The sequence below is a fragment of the Equus quagga genome, chromosome 15 (assembly GCF_021613505.1).
Source record: "Equus quagga isolate Etosha38 chromosome 15, UCLA_HA_Equagga_1.0, whole genome shotgun sequence".
NCBI lineage: Eukaryota > Metazoa > Chordata > Mammalia > Perissodactyla > Equidae > Equus > Equus quagga.
In genome coordinates this window covers 77,317,708-77,334,487 of record NC_060281.1, presented here as the reverse complement: position 1 = coordinate 77,334,487, position 16,780 = coordinate 77,317,708, and the positions used below count along the sequence as shown (strand labels likewise).

Genomic DNA, 16,780 nt, shown 5'->3' with positions numbered 1-16,780 from the left:
AAATCTAGGAGAAAAGCTTTGCAGAGACCCCAGAGCCAGCTTCCATAGCCCCCAAGTCTTCCTGCTTTAACTCCGCTCCCAGCATCCACGGCCAGGTGGAGGCAGAAACCAAAGGCTGTTGGCGCGGGGAGGGCGAGAAGGGGAGTGTGCTGAGAGACGCAGGCAGGCTTCCTGCCAGGACCAGCTGCTCCTCAGCAGCCTCGTCGCCTGGTTGAGCAGGCAGGCCCCGTCTGCAGGCCTGGCCCACCTGCTTGCCGTCCTGGGTCCTCGGGGTTGGTTAGTGGTCAGCACTGGGCCGACTAACACCATGCAAACTTCCTATGGAGTCAGGCCCAGGACCCCGTCCCCGCTTTGTGACAGGTCAGGGGGCCCTGGCTCCCACCAAGCCTCAGTTGAAAGGATCTGGCAAAGGTTCTCAGAAGGTTTCGAGATGCTAGACCGACTCTTGGCTGGAGTACGATCATCCAGCTAGCGAAGTGGAAGAAAAAGGGCTTTAGCTGAGTCCTTGCCAGAGGCGTAGAAAACGCTCACCAGGTGCGTGCTGGTCTTATAGGAGGAAAGCGGAGGGGAGCAGGAGAGCTGGGGGGCGGTGACGTTTCTAGCCAGGAGGGAGTCGTGCTCTTCACTGCTAGAGTCGGGCAGAGCTCTTCCAGGGAGGTGGGGCTTCAGGGGTGTCCATGCCCCCTGTGGGGTGCTTTTGCCAATGCAGATTCCAGGGTTCCCACATACACCCCCTTCTTCAGACTCGCCAGGGGGCGGGCTCTGGCAGTTTTCCAACCCCCTTGGTTGATTCTGATGAAGTTTGAGAACCACCAAATGTGACCACATGATGGCTCTGGAGACACTGGTCCACCCAGACTGCCAAGGTCATGGGAGGATGGCCTTTCCAGAGGGATGAGAATGCCTGAGAGGAGGTGGGAGCCACTGAGTGAGGCCTGGGAATAAGGGACTAGCAAATAAATGCTGGCGAGCCCTTGGGTGGGTGTAGAGCAAGGATGGGAGGCAGTGGGAAGCTTGAGATTGGCGTCCTCAGCTGCATCTAAGCCAGTGCTTCTCAATAGGGAAGAGTACATGTTGCTTCCTCCCCAAAGGGACACTGGGTGATGTCTGGAGACGTTTTTGGTTGTCACAACTGTCAAGGGCACTGGGGCAGTTACTGGCATCTCATGGGTACAGACCAGGGAGGCTGCTAAACATCCTACAATGCACAGCACAGCCCCCCACAGCAAAGAATTATCTGGCCCAAAATATCAATAGTTCCAGATTGAGAAACCCTGATCTAAACTGAGACCACTCTGGGCAGCTGGGCGGGACCAGGAACCCTGAGCACTGACAAAGGAGAGCCACTGTCCAGGCTTCTGAGACGTCAAGACAGGCCCATCCGCCTCCATCTAGGGGCTCCCAGTATATTTATTTAAGGGAGGAAATGATGCATCAGAGTTACCAAAATTGCATTTAACAGATAAATACATTCAGCAGCTCTACTGCCTTTGGAGGGAATACCCAATATCTGAATTTGAGGTTTTTTACAAGCATAAGGTCCCATCAAGCCACTCCCCCACCCCTAAAAGCCCTGTTCTCGGTGATTCTCAGCTAGGAGAACAGCAAGAAGGAGACAATTGACTCAAGCTTTCCCCACTGCTCGCTGGCAGTGTGACCTTCGACAAATGACCTAATCTCTCTGAGCTTCAGTTTCCTTAGTTGTCAATGAAGATAAACATAGCTCTTGTTTAGTTAGTGCCGACTGTGTGCTAGGCATTTTACGTGCATGACCTTATTTAACCCCCAGGAGAGGTGGGCTGTGAAGTGGGCCTTGAAGGGTGAGTAGGAGTCAGCTCTCGGCAGAGGGAAGATGAAAGGGCATCCTGGGAGGGCAAGTGTACATGTCAGAGTGGACACAGTGTGCTCCCCGGGAACAGTGGAGAGTGGAGGTCAAGGCTGAGAATGGTGAGAGGTGGGAATCTAGAAGGGAAGCAGAGAATTCTCAAATTCCTGGGCTCTGTGAACAAGACATGACAGCTCAGAAAGGGTCTGAGTACAGACATCCCTGCCTGGGACCCCCTCACCCCAGGGAAGACACCCCTCTCTCAGCTGGAAGCCGTGTGTCCCTTGATTTCCCAGTCCTCAGAGACATTAAGGCTTCCAGCTGCTCTGTCCAATACTGTCGCCACTGGCCACATACGGCTACTTAAATTTAATTGCAGTTAAATACAATTAAACATTCAGTCCCTCACCGACAGTAGCCAAGTGCCAGCACTCCGTTGCCACAGTGCCTAGTGGCTGGAATGCTGGACAGCACAGATGTAGAATGTCTCCGTCGTGCCGGAAGGTTCTCCCAGAGCACGCTGGCTTAGAGAAATCTTGGCTGTTTCCTGCAGAACCAGCATCTCCCTTTCTGTTTCTGTCCGATCAGCCCATAAGCAAATGAATAGTACGAGCGACAGCAGGTGCCACGTGGTAGCGCGGTAAGCTTTAGATCATTTAACCATTGCAGCAACTCCCTGCACTGGGTATTATTTTTAACCCTATTCTAGAGATGAATAAACTAAGAATTGGAAAGCTTAAGTGTCCAAAATATCCAAAGTTGCACAGCTTGTAACCAGCAAAGTCAAAAGTTGAACCCGATTCCACCCTATCCACCGTCCAGTGCCACACTGCCCACAAGAACCCGTCCAGCAGCTGGCTTCCCGGGTGAGCAAATTCTAGCAATGAGCCAGATATTTCCCTCAGACCTCGGTTATCGCTGCCAGACGCAGGGTGGGGAATCTACCTAAATCTCCTGGTTTTGCTCCTGGATAAATAAAAGCAAAATAGCTCAATCCGGATGCTCCCCATGGTCCCATATTAAAAACATTCTTCCCCTGCTCATGACACAGGACTCTTAAATAAGTCCGTGTTGACAAAACACTTCAAATGCATTATTTAAACAAAGGCGTTAAAGGCTTAAAAACAAAAACAAGGATGACAGTGACAGCAGCTCTGCCTGCAGATTCACACAGGACGAGCCGCGAGAGCCGTTTCAGAATTGCCTGGGTAATTGTACCCTGGCTATTTTGTAAACTGGCCTCATTCAGCAAAAGATGTTGGATAACTTGCTCCTTAGCCTCTGGCTTAACGTGAATAGGTTTTCCTGTCACTGTTTAAAAAAAGGAAGGATCTGGGCCCAGCAGCCATCAGACCCAGTTTCGAATTCCAGCTCTGCTGTGCGCTTACTGCACAGCCCCGGGAAACTTACGTAACTTCTCTGGGCTCAGTTTTTGCGTCTGTAAAATAGGACTATGCATGTCCATTGAGGTTAAATGAAATAACTTCTGTGCAAGTGCCTGGTACATTACAGATGTTCGAACAATATCCACCTCTTCCCTCCTCTGCCGAATCCCCATTTGTGGCCATGTGAGATCCTAGAATCAGGAGTTTCGGAGCTGAGAGGGAGCTGAGTGACATTTAGAGCAGCCCTCTTGACAGACAATTCGTCTGTTTATCACCACGTAGGTAAACCATTGACTTGGAAAATATCTGTAATCAAGAACGACTCCCAGTGTGTTTCAGTGACATTTTAAAGAGGGTAAAACAGAATGTTCCGTCTGACAATTGCTGACCTCTCCAAGCAGAAGAGCGGAAGTGGCTTAGACGTGGGCCGCCGGGACTTTGTGAAATACAGCAAAGAGAGGGGTCTGGCAGCCCCCAAGTGAGCAGCCGGAGGGGCTGCTCGGGACTATGCACTCCCCTGGGCTCTGGCTTCTAATTCATCCCAAATGACCATCAGCACCGGATCAGGGGTTGGTGGAAATTATGGAGCCAAGACAGGGCGTCCTCAAAGCTGAGAACATAGAACAAAGGGCTAGACGAGGGCCAGCCTTGACACCTGGGACCAAAACCGAGATGAGCCACAGAGCAGCCACATTGCCCAAGGCTGGAGAACAGACAGATGCCGTAGTCAGAGTAAAACTGGATGCGAGGATTACAAAGAGGCAGGTTGTCAGGAAGCAGAGGGTAGAGCTCAGAGGGTGGAGGAACCGAGGTGAGGCGGGGCTGGCAGGGAGATGTGGATTTTAATGCGAAGTCAGTCCCATCTCAGCCGTGACTTCTGTCCGTCGCAGAGGATGGCCAGTGTGTGGAACCTGGCTGAGACAGCCTCCTCCGAACCTATTAGAGGTCACAAGCGGGCAGCCAGGAAAGCTTCACGGTTAAGAAGGCAGCCTCTAGAATCAGAAATAAGCTTGGTTTTGAATCCCAACTCCACCATCACTAGCAGTGTCGCTTAGGCTGGTGACTTAACCTCTCTGAGCTTCTGTTTCTTCATCTGGTGGAGATTGTGAGGATGATGATGGTGATAATAGAGGAGGGGGGGCGATGCTGGTAATGATGGTGCTGGTAATCAAGATTATGATGGGATGAAGGTGATGAGGAGGATGAGGTTGATTACGGCAATGGTGATAGTGATAATGAGGATGATACTAACACTGGCGATGATGGTCGTGTGTCTGTGGTGGTGATGGCTATGCTGATAAGGAGGAGATGTTGGATGATGATGATTATGATAGTGATGGTGATGATTTTAAGAACGATGGCAGTGGTGATGGTAATGGTGGTGATGGTGACGGTAGCGACAATGATGCTGGTGGTGGCAGCAATGGTGGTGGCGATGATAATGATAATGCTGATGATAAATGATGACAGTAACGAGAGCCTCCACTTCAGAATGGGTGAAGAGTAGGCTGCAATACTGTGACCTTGGGCAACTTAGCTTCTGTCTCACTCACTCCATCTGTAGAATGGTGATTAATATTCATACCTACCTCATAGGGTTGTCACAAGGATTAAATTAACTAAAACTTACATAAATCAGTGTCTCAGCGATGGAATGACTTACCACCCTGGCCCCCAGGACTGGTTTCCTTCCCCACCCCTCCCGCCTCCTACATTTTCCACCATTAAATCTTGTGGGCATTAAGTTGTCCTGGGGTTCTGCTAGGAGATGGGCCTCCTGTGTTTCTAGATCTATGAAATGGGGGAGGGGAGCAAAATGCACATCACAGCCCTTCTGAGATGATGTTCACAAAGACGGGTGTGTGTCAGCCATCGGTGCCGACTTGATGAGCTCATGTTCACGCCTGACAACAGGGCTGCTTCCACCCGTCGCTGGTGACCCTACGCAGCGTCAGGCTGGGCGCCCAAGGCACGCTGGCTCCGCGTACGGTGCTGTGGGTGAACCGTGGAGGTTCTGTGCTGACTCAGGACTTCCAGACCAGGGCCACCAGCCGGTCCTTCCGACATCACACCTTCCTCACCTCCCCTGCCTTGCTTTGCAGAGACCTGGATGGCAAGTCACACAAACCACTGCCCCTCGGCGTGGAGAACGACCGAGTCTTCAACGACCTGTGGGGGAAGGGCAACGTGCCCGTCGTCCTCAACAACCCGTATTCAGAGAAGGAGCAGGTAAGCGGGTGGTGCCAACCTGGCACCCATGCTCCACGGCTCCCTGAACCCTCTCGGGTGTGAAGATGCGGTGAGGGGAGCCAAACCCCAAAACATGCTGGACTGGAATCCGCCACCATGGCTGGAGCCCTCGGGGGGCTGGGGCCAGGAGTGCTTATCCTGGAATATGGATTTTGGCTTTTGCTTTGTTTTGTTTTCTTTGTGAGCTTGCCATTTTTCAAATTTTAATTGTTTCTACCATGAAAGGCATTCACATGGTTCCAAATTTAAAGGATATAAAAGATGCATGGTGAAAAGCTTTTCTCTCTCCCCTAAACCCAGACACACAGTTTCCCTCCACAGAGGTAAGCAATATTCATCATTTTTGTGGTCCTTTTAGTAACATTTTATGCATAGACAGACACAAACATTATTTTGATATATTTTTTACACAAATGAGAGCACATTATACATATCATTTTGTACCTTGCTTTTTTACATATCAACATATCTTGGTGATTAGTCCCAATTAGTAGATAAAGAGAGTCCTGGTTCTTTTTCACAGCTGCATAGCATTCCCTTGTTTGGTTCTGCCATAATTTGTTGAGCCACACCTCCATGATGGACATTTAGATCATTGCCAATATTTTGCTATGACATGGCTGTGATGAGTGACATTGTATAACTACCTCATTTGGCATATGGGCAGGCTTATCAATAGAATAAATTCCTAGAAGTGGAATTATTGGGTCAGAGGTCATGTATGTTGTGATTTGGGCAGAAATTGCCAAATTGCTCACCATAGAGGTTGTACCCGTCCTACCAGCCAAGCAGAAGAGTGTTTCTGCACAGCCTCACCAACTTGCTGTGTTATCAAACTTTTTAGTCTTTGCCAATTTGCTGAGATGTGTTTTGACGGCTGAGTCAACATGGTTTCCTGAGAGTCGGGATTTGGCTAGAGATCAGTGGCACTTTTTTCTCACCTGCCCAGGCGGCTGTGGGACCAAGCCAGAGCATCCCTAGTGAAGCATGTGGATTTCCCGCCCCGCCTCTGCATTGCAGTGGGTCCCGATGGACCGACCAGCAGGAGGTCAGAATGGGGAGATGGCCCAGGTCGCCTCCTTCCTTCCCTCCACCTGCCCCAAGCCCTGGATGGCACAGGCGGGGTTGCCATCATCACCTTCCATCCCCATCCCAACTGAGCGATGGCTTGGAGCCTCTCTACATAGCTTCACGGGGAGGATGGGCCATTCCAGTCTCTCAGTGGGGATGCCTTTCTCAGCTGCTGTGGCTGGCCAGGAAGATAAGGACCTGAGGGATTCTGCAGTAGTCAGATTCATGCTCCTGCTGGCCCATTACTCTCCCTCTTGCAGTGGCATCTGGGAGTGTCTGGAGGATGAGCACAATGTAGGTTTCTATGATGCTGTCCTCAAAAATCATGGCCACGCTGTGAGCGTGAGAGGACTATTATCCATCAATGATTAAACGAACAATGTTAGAATTTTTCTTTATATTTTCTTTCTTAATTGAAAATAAAACGGTGTTGCCATCATTCAAACCCTCCCAAGACAAAGAACAGAAAGAGGCAGCCTCAGGCCAGATACAGGCTGTAGACATGATTTGTTAGGTTTGCACTGTATTGTCCTAAGAGACAATTGATGTTTACACTTGGAATTTATTGCCGATGTTTCAAAATTTTATTTAAATATCATATTTACAGCTTCTCTTAAAAATGTGGGTGATCTGACCGCATTGAGCTTATGTTCTTATGGGGCAATAATCCGCCTGGACTGAGTAGCAGCTGCCCCCTCTAGACACAGCATGGGCTCTGCAGTTTTCCACAATCCCCACCACTCCCTGTTGTCTCCCTCTCATTAAGGCCAGTGTCTGTTGTCATTTGTTATAACGTTAGTGCTGTTGATTCTCTTATAATAGGATGAAAGTTAGATCTTTTGTATCCATATCTTTATGATAAGGGATAAGAAGAGACAGAACAAGAGGTTCATATGTTTCCGGAAAGATGAGAAAGATTTGTTTTATGAAAATGAAGAATAGTCTTTTGTGTTTAATAGGCAACCTCATGTTCTATCTTGAAATTACTCCCTCACACACGCACTTTACTAATTTCCCTTACCTGCCTGTCCCCTCTCGGTATCAGAGTTTGTAATTGGTGGTCCCCAGCAGCCTCTGAGATCCGGGTTATAGGGAAGCAGCTGAGGAAGCCTAGACCCCACTAAAAAGACCCTTAAAGTCATTGCTTAAATCTGAGCAATGGCAGAATTATGGCCATTTCCTCTCCTGCCGTCCACCTCGGTTAGACAGTGACAGCCTGAGAAACGTGACCTTGAACTTCAAGCCTGAGGAGTCTGGGTGGGTGTCGGGAACAGGGCAGGCATGAGTAGTAGGACCACGGGCCTTCTTTGCAGGGCATCGTGATGAAGTGACCACGTCTCAGTCCGGGCAGGCTGCTGTGACAGAACATTGTGGACTGGGGGGCTTATAAACAACACAAGTTTATTTCTCACTGTTCTGAGGTTAGAAGTCCGAGATCAAGGCGCCGGCAGGTTTGGTCTGGTGAGGGCCCGCTTCTTGGTTCATGGGAGGCATCTTCTCTCCTTGTCCTCACGTGGCAGAAGAGGCGAGGGAGCTCTCTGGGGTCTCTTCGTATAAGGGCACTAATCCTATTCATGAGGGCTCTGCTCTCAGGACCCGGTCACCTCCCCAATGCCCCTCCCCCAAGACCATCACATTGGGGGTTAGGTTTCAACATATGAATTTTGGGGACACACATTCAGTCTCTAGCAATCAGGGAGTGGCGCTGGGCAATTGCCCCAGGGCCCCCTCTAACACGGCAATTCCATGGCCTCAGAATTCCGTGTCCCTGGGGAGACTGAGTCTTCCTGAGGTCACCTGCCAAACGTCTTTAGACTTGGGAGCTCCTGGCAGCACAGCATGGAGACCAGCAGCGCCTGGGGATTACGTCCCTCCTTTGTCATCGTCAAACCCTCAGTGCGCTCCATGACCCAAGAACAGGTTCGGAACCACTGGCCCGCGAGATCCTCCTGGCTCTGCTGTCTGAGACTCAGTTTTCCAGATGCCTCTCAGATGCAGAGCTGCCAGGAGGCGGAACCGCAGGGCCTCAGTTGTCGTGGAGATGGCCCTCTTACCTCCTGCTGGATGTCTCCAGACCACAGGGCTCAGAAATGTTCCAGGCTGAGCAAATTGATAGAAAATGCAGTGTTCTTCTTTCTGGCCCGAAGACCGGCTCCTAGGCCCAGCTTCTCCTCTGCTGCTGGAAGGCACTTTACCTGGAGCTCCTGGAATTGCTTCCCTCCTCCCACTTGTAACCCACGTTGGCTGCTTTTTCAGGCATCTGTTGGGGGTCAGCATTGTTACTAACACAAAGAGAGACCCAGCCACCACCTGCTTCCCTGACTCAGGAGGACACGTAGGAGGGAGAAGGTCTGCATTTTTCCCAAGGACCAGACAAAAGGCGACAGAGCCCAAGTGAAGCAGGGCGGATGCAGGCTAGACATGAGAAAGAACTTCCTGACTCAGAAGACCGTTAGCTCCCTGAAGAAATAGTGAGGTCTGGCCCATCCTCCCTGATGCTCTCGTTTGTCCAAATTCCAGGAAAATCGGCCATAGAGGCAGCTTCTCCTAAATCAGTCTCAGAAGGCTGAGACGTTAATCTGTATCTAGCAGTCATTTCTCTTGCCAGTAGTCTGGGTCAGCCATGGGTGGGACCAGTGAGACCCAAGTCCCTGGTCACTAGGATACAACGTGTGAATGACTTCGTGATGCTCATCTTTAACATCCCCTTGCCAATTGTATCTGGCCTGGGCTGGTAGACAGAATGAAGCAGTTTGCCCATCCCCCAGCATTCGCCCAATACGTGCCGTGTGCATAGCTCTGGGGTGGAAGCAAAGATATGCGAACATCATCCTCCCTGCCCTTGAGACGCTCATGGATGAATGTGGGGAGACATGTGTACAGTGCAATGAATCCTAAAATAGAGAGAGACACAAAATGCTGTGGGAAGTGCAGGTGTCAGGAAAGGTTTACCGGAAGAGGTGACATTTGACCTGGGTTTTGAAGATCACATAGGAGTTTGCCCAGAAGAAAGTGGGAAAAGGTGTTACAGTAAAAGGAACAGCTGTGGCTGATAATATTGCCTTTTTTTTTCTTGCTGAGGATCCTTATCTTTAATGCTAATACCACCTGAGACAGGTATTGAGTTTTGACAACATTCTAAAGGCCGTTTACATAACAACCCCTTTAAGAGAGGATGCTACCTGAGATAAATGACATGAGAAACTGCTGTTTGTACATTCTCCCTGAAAAACCTTAGAGTTTGAATCAAGCCCTCTCGCCTTCCCTTCTTATTAAGCATCTATTCCCCTTACCTGCCTGGTTTGCCCTCCTAAGGGGCGAGAGGTGGACCCATGCCCTGCTTCAGGGCAGAACGTCTGTTTGCAGGTACTAATTAAGCATCCGTCCCATCCTTAGTTGATGCAAGAGGGGGTCTCAGGCCTCAGGAAGTGGGATTTCCATTTGGGGTTCTCCCCTCTTAGCCCGCTGCCCCCCCCCCAGCCTCCTACTGACAAAGGGGATCAGGTAGTCAGACGACTGTCATATTGAAATCACCCCCCATCAGAAGCCTGGCAGTTCCTCACCCCTGGGGACTCAGGGCTTGCCGGCTGCTTTCAAAATGTCAAAATCTGTTGAGAAGCTATTCTCTACTTCCTGGTAAGTGTCAACATCAGCCCAGCCTCTCTGGAGAGCTCCAAATTATGAGGCGAGCAGGGCGTGCTCGTGGGTCCCCATTCTTCAGAGAATAAAGGTCTCCGGGGCCCCTCTGTCCATGAGCACACGCCCCAACTGGCTGGCTGGTGCTGGCTTTGCTGGAAACCAAAAGGGGGCCGGCAGAGCCAGCCTGGCTGCTTCTGAACGAGGGCAAGCCAGCAAAATGCTCTGCCCCTCAGCGACAAGCCACGTGCCTTGGGGAAACCTCCTCAGCCAGCCCTGACACACTTCCCATGAATATGTGAAAAAATAATAATAACGGGATAACCGGACCACCTTGTGGGGGTGTGGCCATTCTCGCTCTTGGCCTCACTCACTCCGGGGTCAGCCCAGGTTCTGCCTCCTCCTACTGGTGAACTTGGTCAGACAGCTAATTAGCACCTGTGCTGAGCCTCATTTCCCGGCAGGGGCTAATGGGCCCAGGGAGTTGTGGGGAGATGAAATGAGAGAGTGCAGGAAATGCCAGCATCAGCTGTAACAGTAACAGCAAATGTTTGTTGAGCAGTGTCAGACGTGGTGCTGAGCACTAAGTCCACAGTCTCATTTAATCCCCAGTCCAACCCAATGAAGTGCTGTTTTTGTCCCCATTTTACAGATGAGTAAACTGAGGCACAGAGGCTTTAGTAGCTTGATGATGGTCACGTGACTAGTAAGTGGGGGAGATGGGACTTAGACCCAGGCTGTGGAGCCCCCAGAGCCCACTCTTAACTCTATAGAGCCAGGCACAGAATAAGTGCTCCAAAATTGTGTATGATTATTATTATTGCTGTTATTCAGCTAATCATTATATTGCTAATTTAGGCATAGCTATGTTACTAATTATTATATCGCTAATGTGAGGCACAGAATGCAGGAAGCACTGTCCCCATTTTACAGATGACACCCGCTGAGTCTTGGCAACTGAGTGCACCTCTTTCCCCGTTTGACTGCACCGTCATCCCTGTCGCTCATTCGCATCAATGGGGCGTTTGTGGTTTATACCTCCTGGGGGCCAGGCTCTAGGAATGCACAGCGGGGAGGGCAGGCAGGAGGTGGGAGGGCCTGGATTCCAAGCCCAGCTCTGTTGCCGGTTAGCTGTTAATTGGGGGACGATCCCCTCACTTCTCAGAGCCCCTGTTTCCTCATCTGAAAAACAGGTTACCACAAGGGTTCACTGAACCCGTGGACGTGCAATGGGCTAGCCCAGGTCAGGCACAAAATAGCATTTCCTAAAAGTTACTCAAAATGAAAAGAAACTGAACCTGATCACTGCCCTGGAGGAGTTCACCGCCAAGACATCTTTTCGTCATCAAATATTTGCCTCGATTTCCAGAAACTTCCACTTCCAAGACAAGCTGCAGACATAGACACACCCACAGCAGTTACGACGCTGTGATATTTGGGGTTTCGTAGAATCGTGCATGCACGCTTCCCACACAGCCACAGGCTGGCTTGAGCAGATTCTCTTGGCTCCACTCAGGTTGACATCTTGCCTGTTGAATTACTCCATCCCCTAAGATTCTCTCTAGAAACCTCGTGTGTTTTGAGATGAATTTCTTTCTGTGGGAGGTGCCCCCAGTCCCCAGAATAAGATGCCGTTAAACTTCTTCATTCTTCACCCCCAACTCCATGGAGCCAGCTATCCTCTGCCTTGATCTGGCTCATGGCTAGAGTTATACACCGTGTTGGATTTTCCCAAAAGCATCTTCAGTTGCCCCTCTTCGCGAGTTACCCAGTGTTCCCCGGGTGCCCTCAAAGGGGACAAAGGCCCCTCAACAAGGATGCTTTCCAGGAATATAGGTTGAGCTGTCTCCCTCAGTCCCCAGCAGCAGCAGACTCCAACTCTTGCTAACGTTTCCCTTCCCTCCACCCAACCATCACCTGCTCAGTGACCACCAGGGTCTCTGTAGGTCACTTAGTCCGGAGACCAGCCTTCCGTGTCCCGCTGCCCTAGGGGCTCAGAGCCAGGGTGGAGCCAGGAAGTGGGGCCTGAACTGATGGTCTTTGAGTTTAACCCCGCTGGAATTTCCACATATTTTGCTGGCTGTTTGTTTTAACAGTGAATATATTCAATGCAAGCTGTCCCAGCTGTTGTCTGAGGGGGACAATGACATTCTGGTTCTGGAATCGGTGACACCACTCTTCATGCCCATTCATTCATCAGACGTATTCAAATGCCTTTCCCGGATAGGCCAAGTTGGGGCGAAGTCATTTTTCCCCCCTCTCCTTGCAAATTGATGTCCGTTGCCAAGACCCCATCCAAAAAGAGATTCTCGGAGAGCCCAACCCACTCCCATTTTCTGAAGGTCCCAGGATATTTTAAGAGGTAGAAAGGCCAAAACATAATCATAAAGTTTCTTGTGCATTTTAAATATTTACATTTAGCAAGTTAATGCTTTTAATAAATGCACACACACAGTATAATGCAATGTAATGGGGGTGGGCCGCAGGATAATTACAGGATTTCTTTTAAAATTAATTCGCAGTGCACGTAGACATTCTGGTCTGGTAATGGAACCAAGTTTAAGGTTGTCTAGTAACCTCTGGTTATCTTGTGAGCTCATGGCAACTATAAGCATAAACTGATTTGGAGAAAGCATCGATGATGTGTCTTAAAGGCCTGTAGTCTCCAGAGACCCTCGTCCGTGGACCCAAACCGATGGGTCAGACTCCAGAGCACCCACTTCCCTCATCCTCCTCCACACACCGGAGGACACGGACCTTTGTCGGGGGCAGAGAGAGAGAGGAAGAATAAGTGATTTCAAGTTTCCGTGGAGTTATTATAAAGAATGAATCACTCTAGAAATAATGCTTTGAATACACTACAAGGAAATTATACTTTGAGGTACTAAACGCAGTGGGTCATGCTTTGTAAGTAGCAATTTTTTAATTGCATGGATAGGTGTGTACCTGCTGGTTTGTGGTCCTGGACCCTGAGCTGCCACAGCTCGTAACCAGGCTACACTTGCTGCCGTGAAGAGGTGGTACCCACAGGTTGGAGCCGGGCTGCCTGGAGTTGCAGAAGGGCACGATGTGTGGCCTCTGCCCCTGCTGTGGATGGGCTTCTGCCCAGCTCGGCCCCAGCATGCTGCATTCATTGTAGGACAAGCCAAGCGGGGCAGGTTGCTGCAGGCCTGTGATGGAGGAGCTGTCACTGGTGCCAACCAGGAAAGATTGAGAAACTACTTGCTTTGTACAGGTTTGGGCCTTGCCTCCGGGGTTAGCTTCCTAGGGCTGTCGTAACAACACACACACTCTGGGTGGCTGAAACTACAGAAATTGGTTGTGTCACGGTGCTGGCGGCCAGAGGCCTGAGATCAAGGTGTGGGCAGGGTTGGTTCCTTCTGAGGGCTGTGGGGGAGACTCTGCTCCAGGCCCCTCTCCTTGGCCTGTAGGTGGCTGTCTTCATGTTCATGCGGCCTTCTCCCTGTGTGCGTGTCTGTCTCCAAATTTCCCCTTTTCTAAGGACACAGTCCCATTGGATTCGGGCCACCCTAATGACCTCATTTTAACTTAATTACCTTGTTAAAGACTCCAAATTAGGTCATATTCTGAGGTTCTCAGGGTTAGGATGCCAGCATATGAATTTGGGAGGGACTCAGTTCAGCCCATAACTGTTCCTGAGATGTTCTCTGTCTCGCAGGGGCCTCCCTCGCTGCTGATGGGCTCTTGTCCCCATTTCGCTGTGAGGCTCCTGACGGTCACAGCCCATGACTGGGGGCAGGGCAGGGTGCTTGGCCTCTGTGTCTGGATCAGATTCTGATGTCTAGTGTCCATCTTCCTGCCTTAAAACCCTCCCTCCCTCCCTCCCTCCACCTTCCCATCGCTCCTGCTCCTTACTTCCCAACTTCTGCTGCAGGCCCACCATCCTCCACTTAGACCAGAATCCTCTGAGCCAATGTTGACCCTGCCCTTTTCCCTCCCATCCTCTCACACCCCCAGCTCTTGTCCTGCTTCCCACACCCCAGTCTCTATCCCCTCCCTTCCTGCCTTGCTGCTCCTGCAGCTGTATTTTCCACCCTCACGCCCTCTTGCCTCCATTGGTGCAGCAGCCCCCTCGGGGGTCACTCAGCCTTCGCCCTCTCTCCATGGCACCCCTTGCAGCCACGTTTCCTAAAACTCGGCTTTGATAAGGTCACCCCCTCGGTCAGGCCGCTTCAGGGGTTCTCCATTCTCTGCTGAATCAAGACCAAAGTTTTCGGCTTAGCATTTGAGGAAGTCCACAATCTTGAAGTGTATTTACACCTTATATTAGTCAGCTCAGACTGCCATAATAAAATACCAGACTGGGCAACTTAAACAACAGAAAGTCATTTCTCACAGTCCTGGAGGCTGGAAGTCAGAGACCAAGGCGCCAGTGTGGTTGGGTTCTGGCGAGGCCTCTCTTCCTGGCTTGCACATGGCCGCCTTCTTGCTACTTCCTTATATGGCCTTTCTTCTGTGCATGTGCAGGGAGAGAGAGAGAAAGGATGTCTCTTTCTCTTCTTATAAGGGTACCAATCCTATCAGATTAGGATGCACCCTTATGACCTCATGTAACCTTAATTACCTCTTAAAGGTCCTGTCTCCAAATACAGTCACATTAGGGGTTAGGGTTTCAACATAGGAATTCAGGAGGGAAAAAATTCAATTCACAGCCGAGTTCAGATATTTGTTGGATATGTACCATGTGCTGGGCACTGGTGTAGGGGCTGGAGGTGGAGCAAAATGAGCAGGGGGTAGGCAGGCAACTATATCTAGGTCTAAATATCTATAGTGACATATAAATCTGTATCTGTAACATATAGAGATATATACATTCACGTGCAAATGCATATACACTCCCAACAATCGTTGGCAGTGATAAGTGCGATGAATAAAAAGAAAGCATTATAGAGGTCGTGAAGGAGCAGAGAGGCACAGGGGTCGGGCGCTGTTTTAAAGAATGATCTGGAAAGATCTCTAATGCAGCGACATGTAAGCAGATGGAGACGTAAGTAAGATAACTTAGAATTCAGCTACTGGAATTTGATCCTTTAGGCCAGGAGTGCAGAAACTATTTCTGTAAAGGGCAAGATGGGAAATGTTTTTGGCTTTGCGGGCCCTGTGATCTTGGTCTCCATCGCAGCTCTCCGCTCTGCCGTTGTATCCAAAAGCAGCCGTAGACGATATAGAAACAAATGAGCGTGGCTGTGTGCCAATAAAACTTTATTTGTGGACAGTGAAATTTGAACGTCGTCTAACTTGCATGTGTCACGAAACAGTATTTTTCTTTTGATGTTTTTATTCAACGAGCTAGAAATGGAAAAACCATTCTTAGTTCGTGGGCTGTATCAAAATGGGCCGTGGGCCAAATTTGGCCCGCGGGCCGCAGTTTGCAGAGCCCTGCTTTAGAGCTCGCAGCTGCAAGATGCTTCTCCCAGTTGTGAGATGAGAATGGGGACCACTGTAGGGCCTGCAACACAAGTTCCTGGCACACAGTAGGTACTCAATATGGATTTGTTGAAGGAGAGAAGGAAAGGAGGGAAGGAGAGCGGGGAAGGAATCAGGGTGTCACGGATCCTACAAAGCTGAATTCCTGGCACGGGGCCTCAGGCTGACACCACCTCACCTCGCTGTCTCCTCTTGGGCTGCAAGACCGTTTCCTTCTAGTTCCTCAGGGCCTCTGCAGGCTCCCAAAGCAAGAGGTGTTGACACAGCCTTTGAAATGCCCGCAAGCTCGGAGCCTCCTTTCCAAATTTGGGAGTGGGCGTCCCAGGCAGACCTGACAAACCCCCTGAGATGGAGTCAGTGTCTCTGCCACCCGAGAAGCTTCCATAGTCCACCCTGGACATGAATCCAGAAAAGGACACACATAGCCACAGCCGTGTCCCCAGCATAATGCATACAAGTACCACTAAGCTGCATTTTTAGCGTGAGCACTTCAGTCCCCACTCAGAAAAGTCATTTGCATCCCCCGTGCAGGGGCTCTGACTGCCGTATTAATCTCCCGCTCGTCCCCTCCTGAGTCACCTAATATGACTGCTGGCTAATTAAAACATCAAAGGCCCAAGTACAACAGCCCTGCCAGCGGCCTCCTGATGCCTGGTTTCAAGTGTGCGGTTCCCCGCAGCCCAGCGTGGAGAGGGCACAGCTCGAGCTCGGCGCCCGATTACTCGGCTCGTCATGACCACCCCTCGCACATCTGGAACCTCGACAGATGGCCCCTTTTATTAGGCCTGTTGCCTTGCTCCCTCTGCTCCCTGCCAACGAAGGCTGCCAGCTGCCCACCCACCGGCCACACCCCTCACCTCTTCCTCCCGCCTCACCACACTCCCCACCCAGCCCTCCCACCCCATCCCTGGGCCCTGGGCCCAACCCCAAGGCCTACACTGCGTCTGTTATCCCCACTCTGGGATTCCAGCTGCTCTCAGCCTCCAGGGCGTTAATGTGTGTGGCCGAGAGAGCTCGGAAAGGAGCAATGCCTAGTATTTGGGGAGGATGGCTGGGGTGCCTCCCACATGGGCAAGGTAGGATGTTTTTTTTCTCAAGGGTGCAGGGTGTCCACACAGTCAGAGGCATTGGTCACAACAAAGGCCTGCCCAGATGTGACTTCTGT

At 50.6% G+C, this 16,780-nt stretch overlaps 1 protein-coding gene across 2 annotated transcripts in view; it reads left to right on the top strand.

Moving 5' to 3' along the window:
- The window catches only part of NOS1 (nitric oxide synthase 1), a 96,570-nt gene that overhangs the window by 27,431 nt on the left and 52,359 nt on the right, over nt 1-16,780 (top strand). For both annotated transcript variants that reach the window (XM_046640251.1, XM_046640252.1), the window contains exon 3: nt 5,313-5,439. In XM_046640251.1, the coding sequence (XP_046496207.1) occupies nt 5,313-5,439 (127 nt within the window). The remainder of the gene's footprint in view (nt 1-5,312; nt 5,440-16,780) is intronic.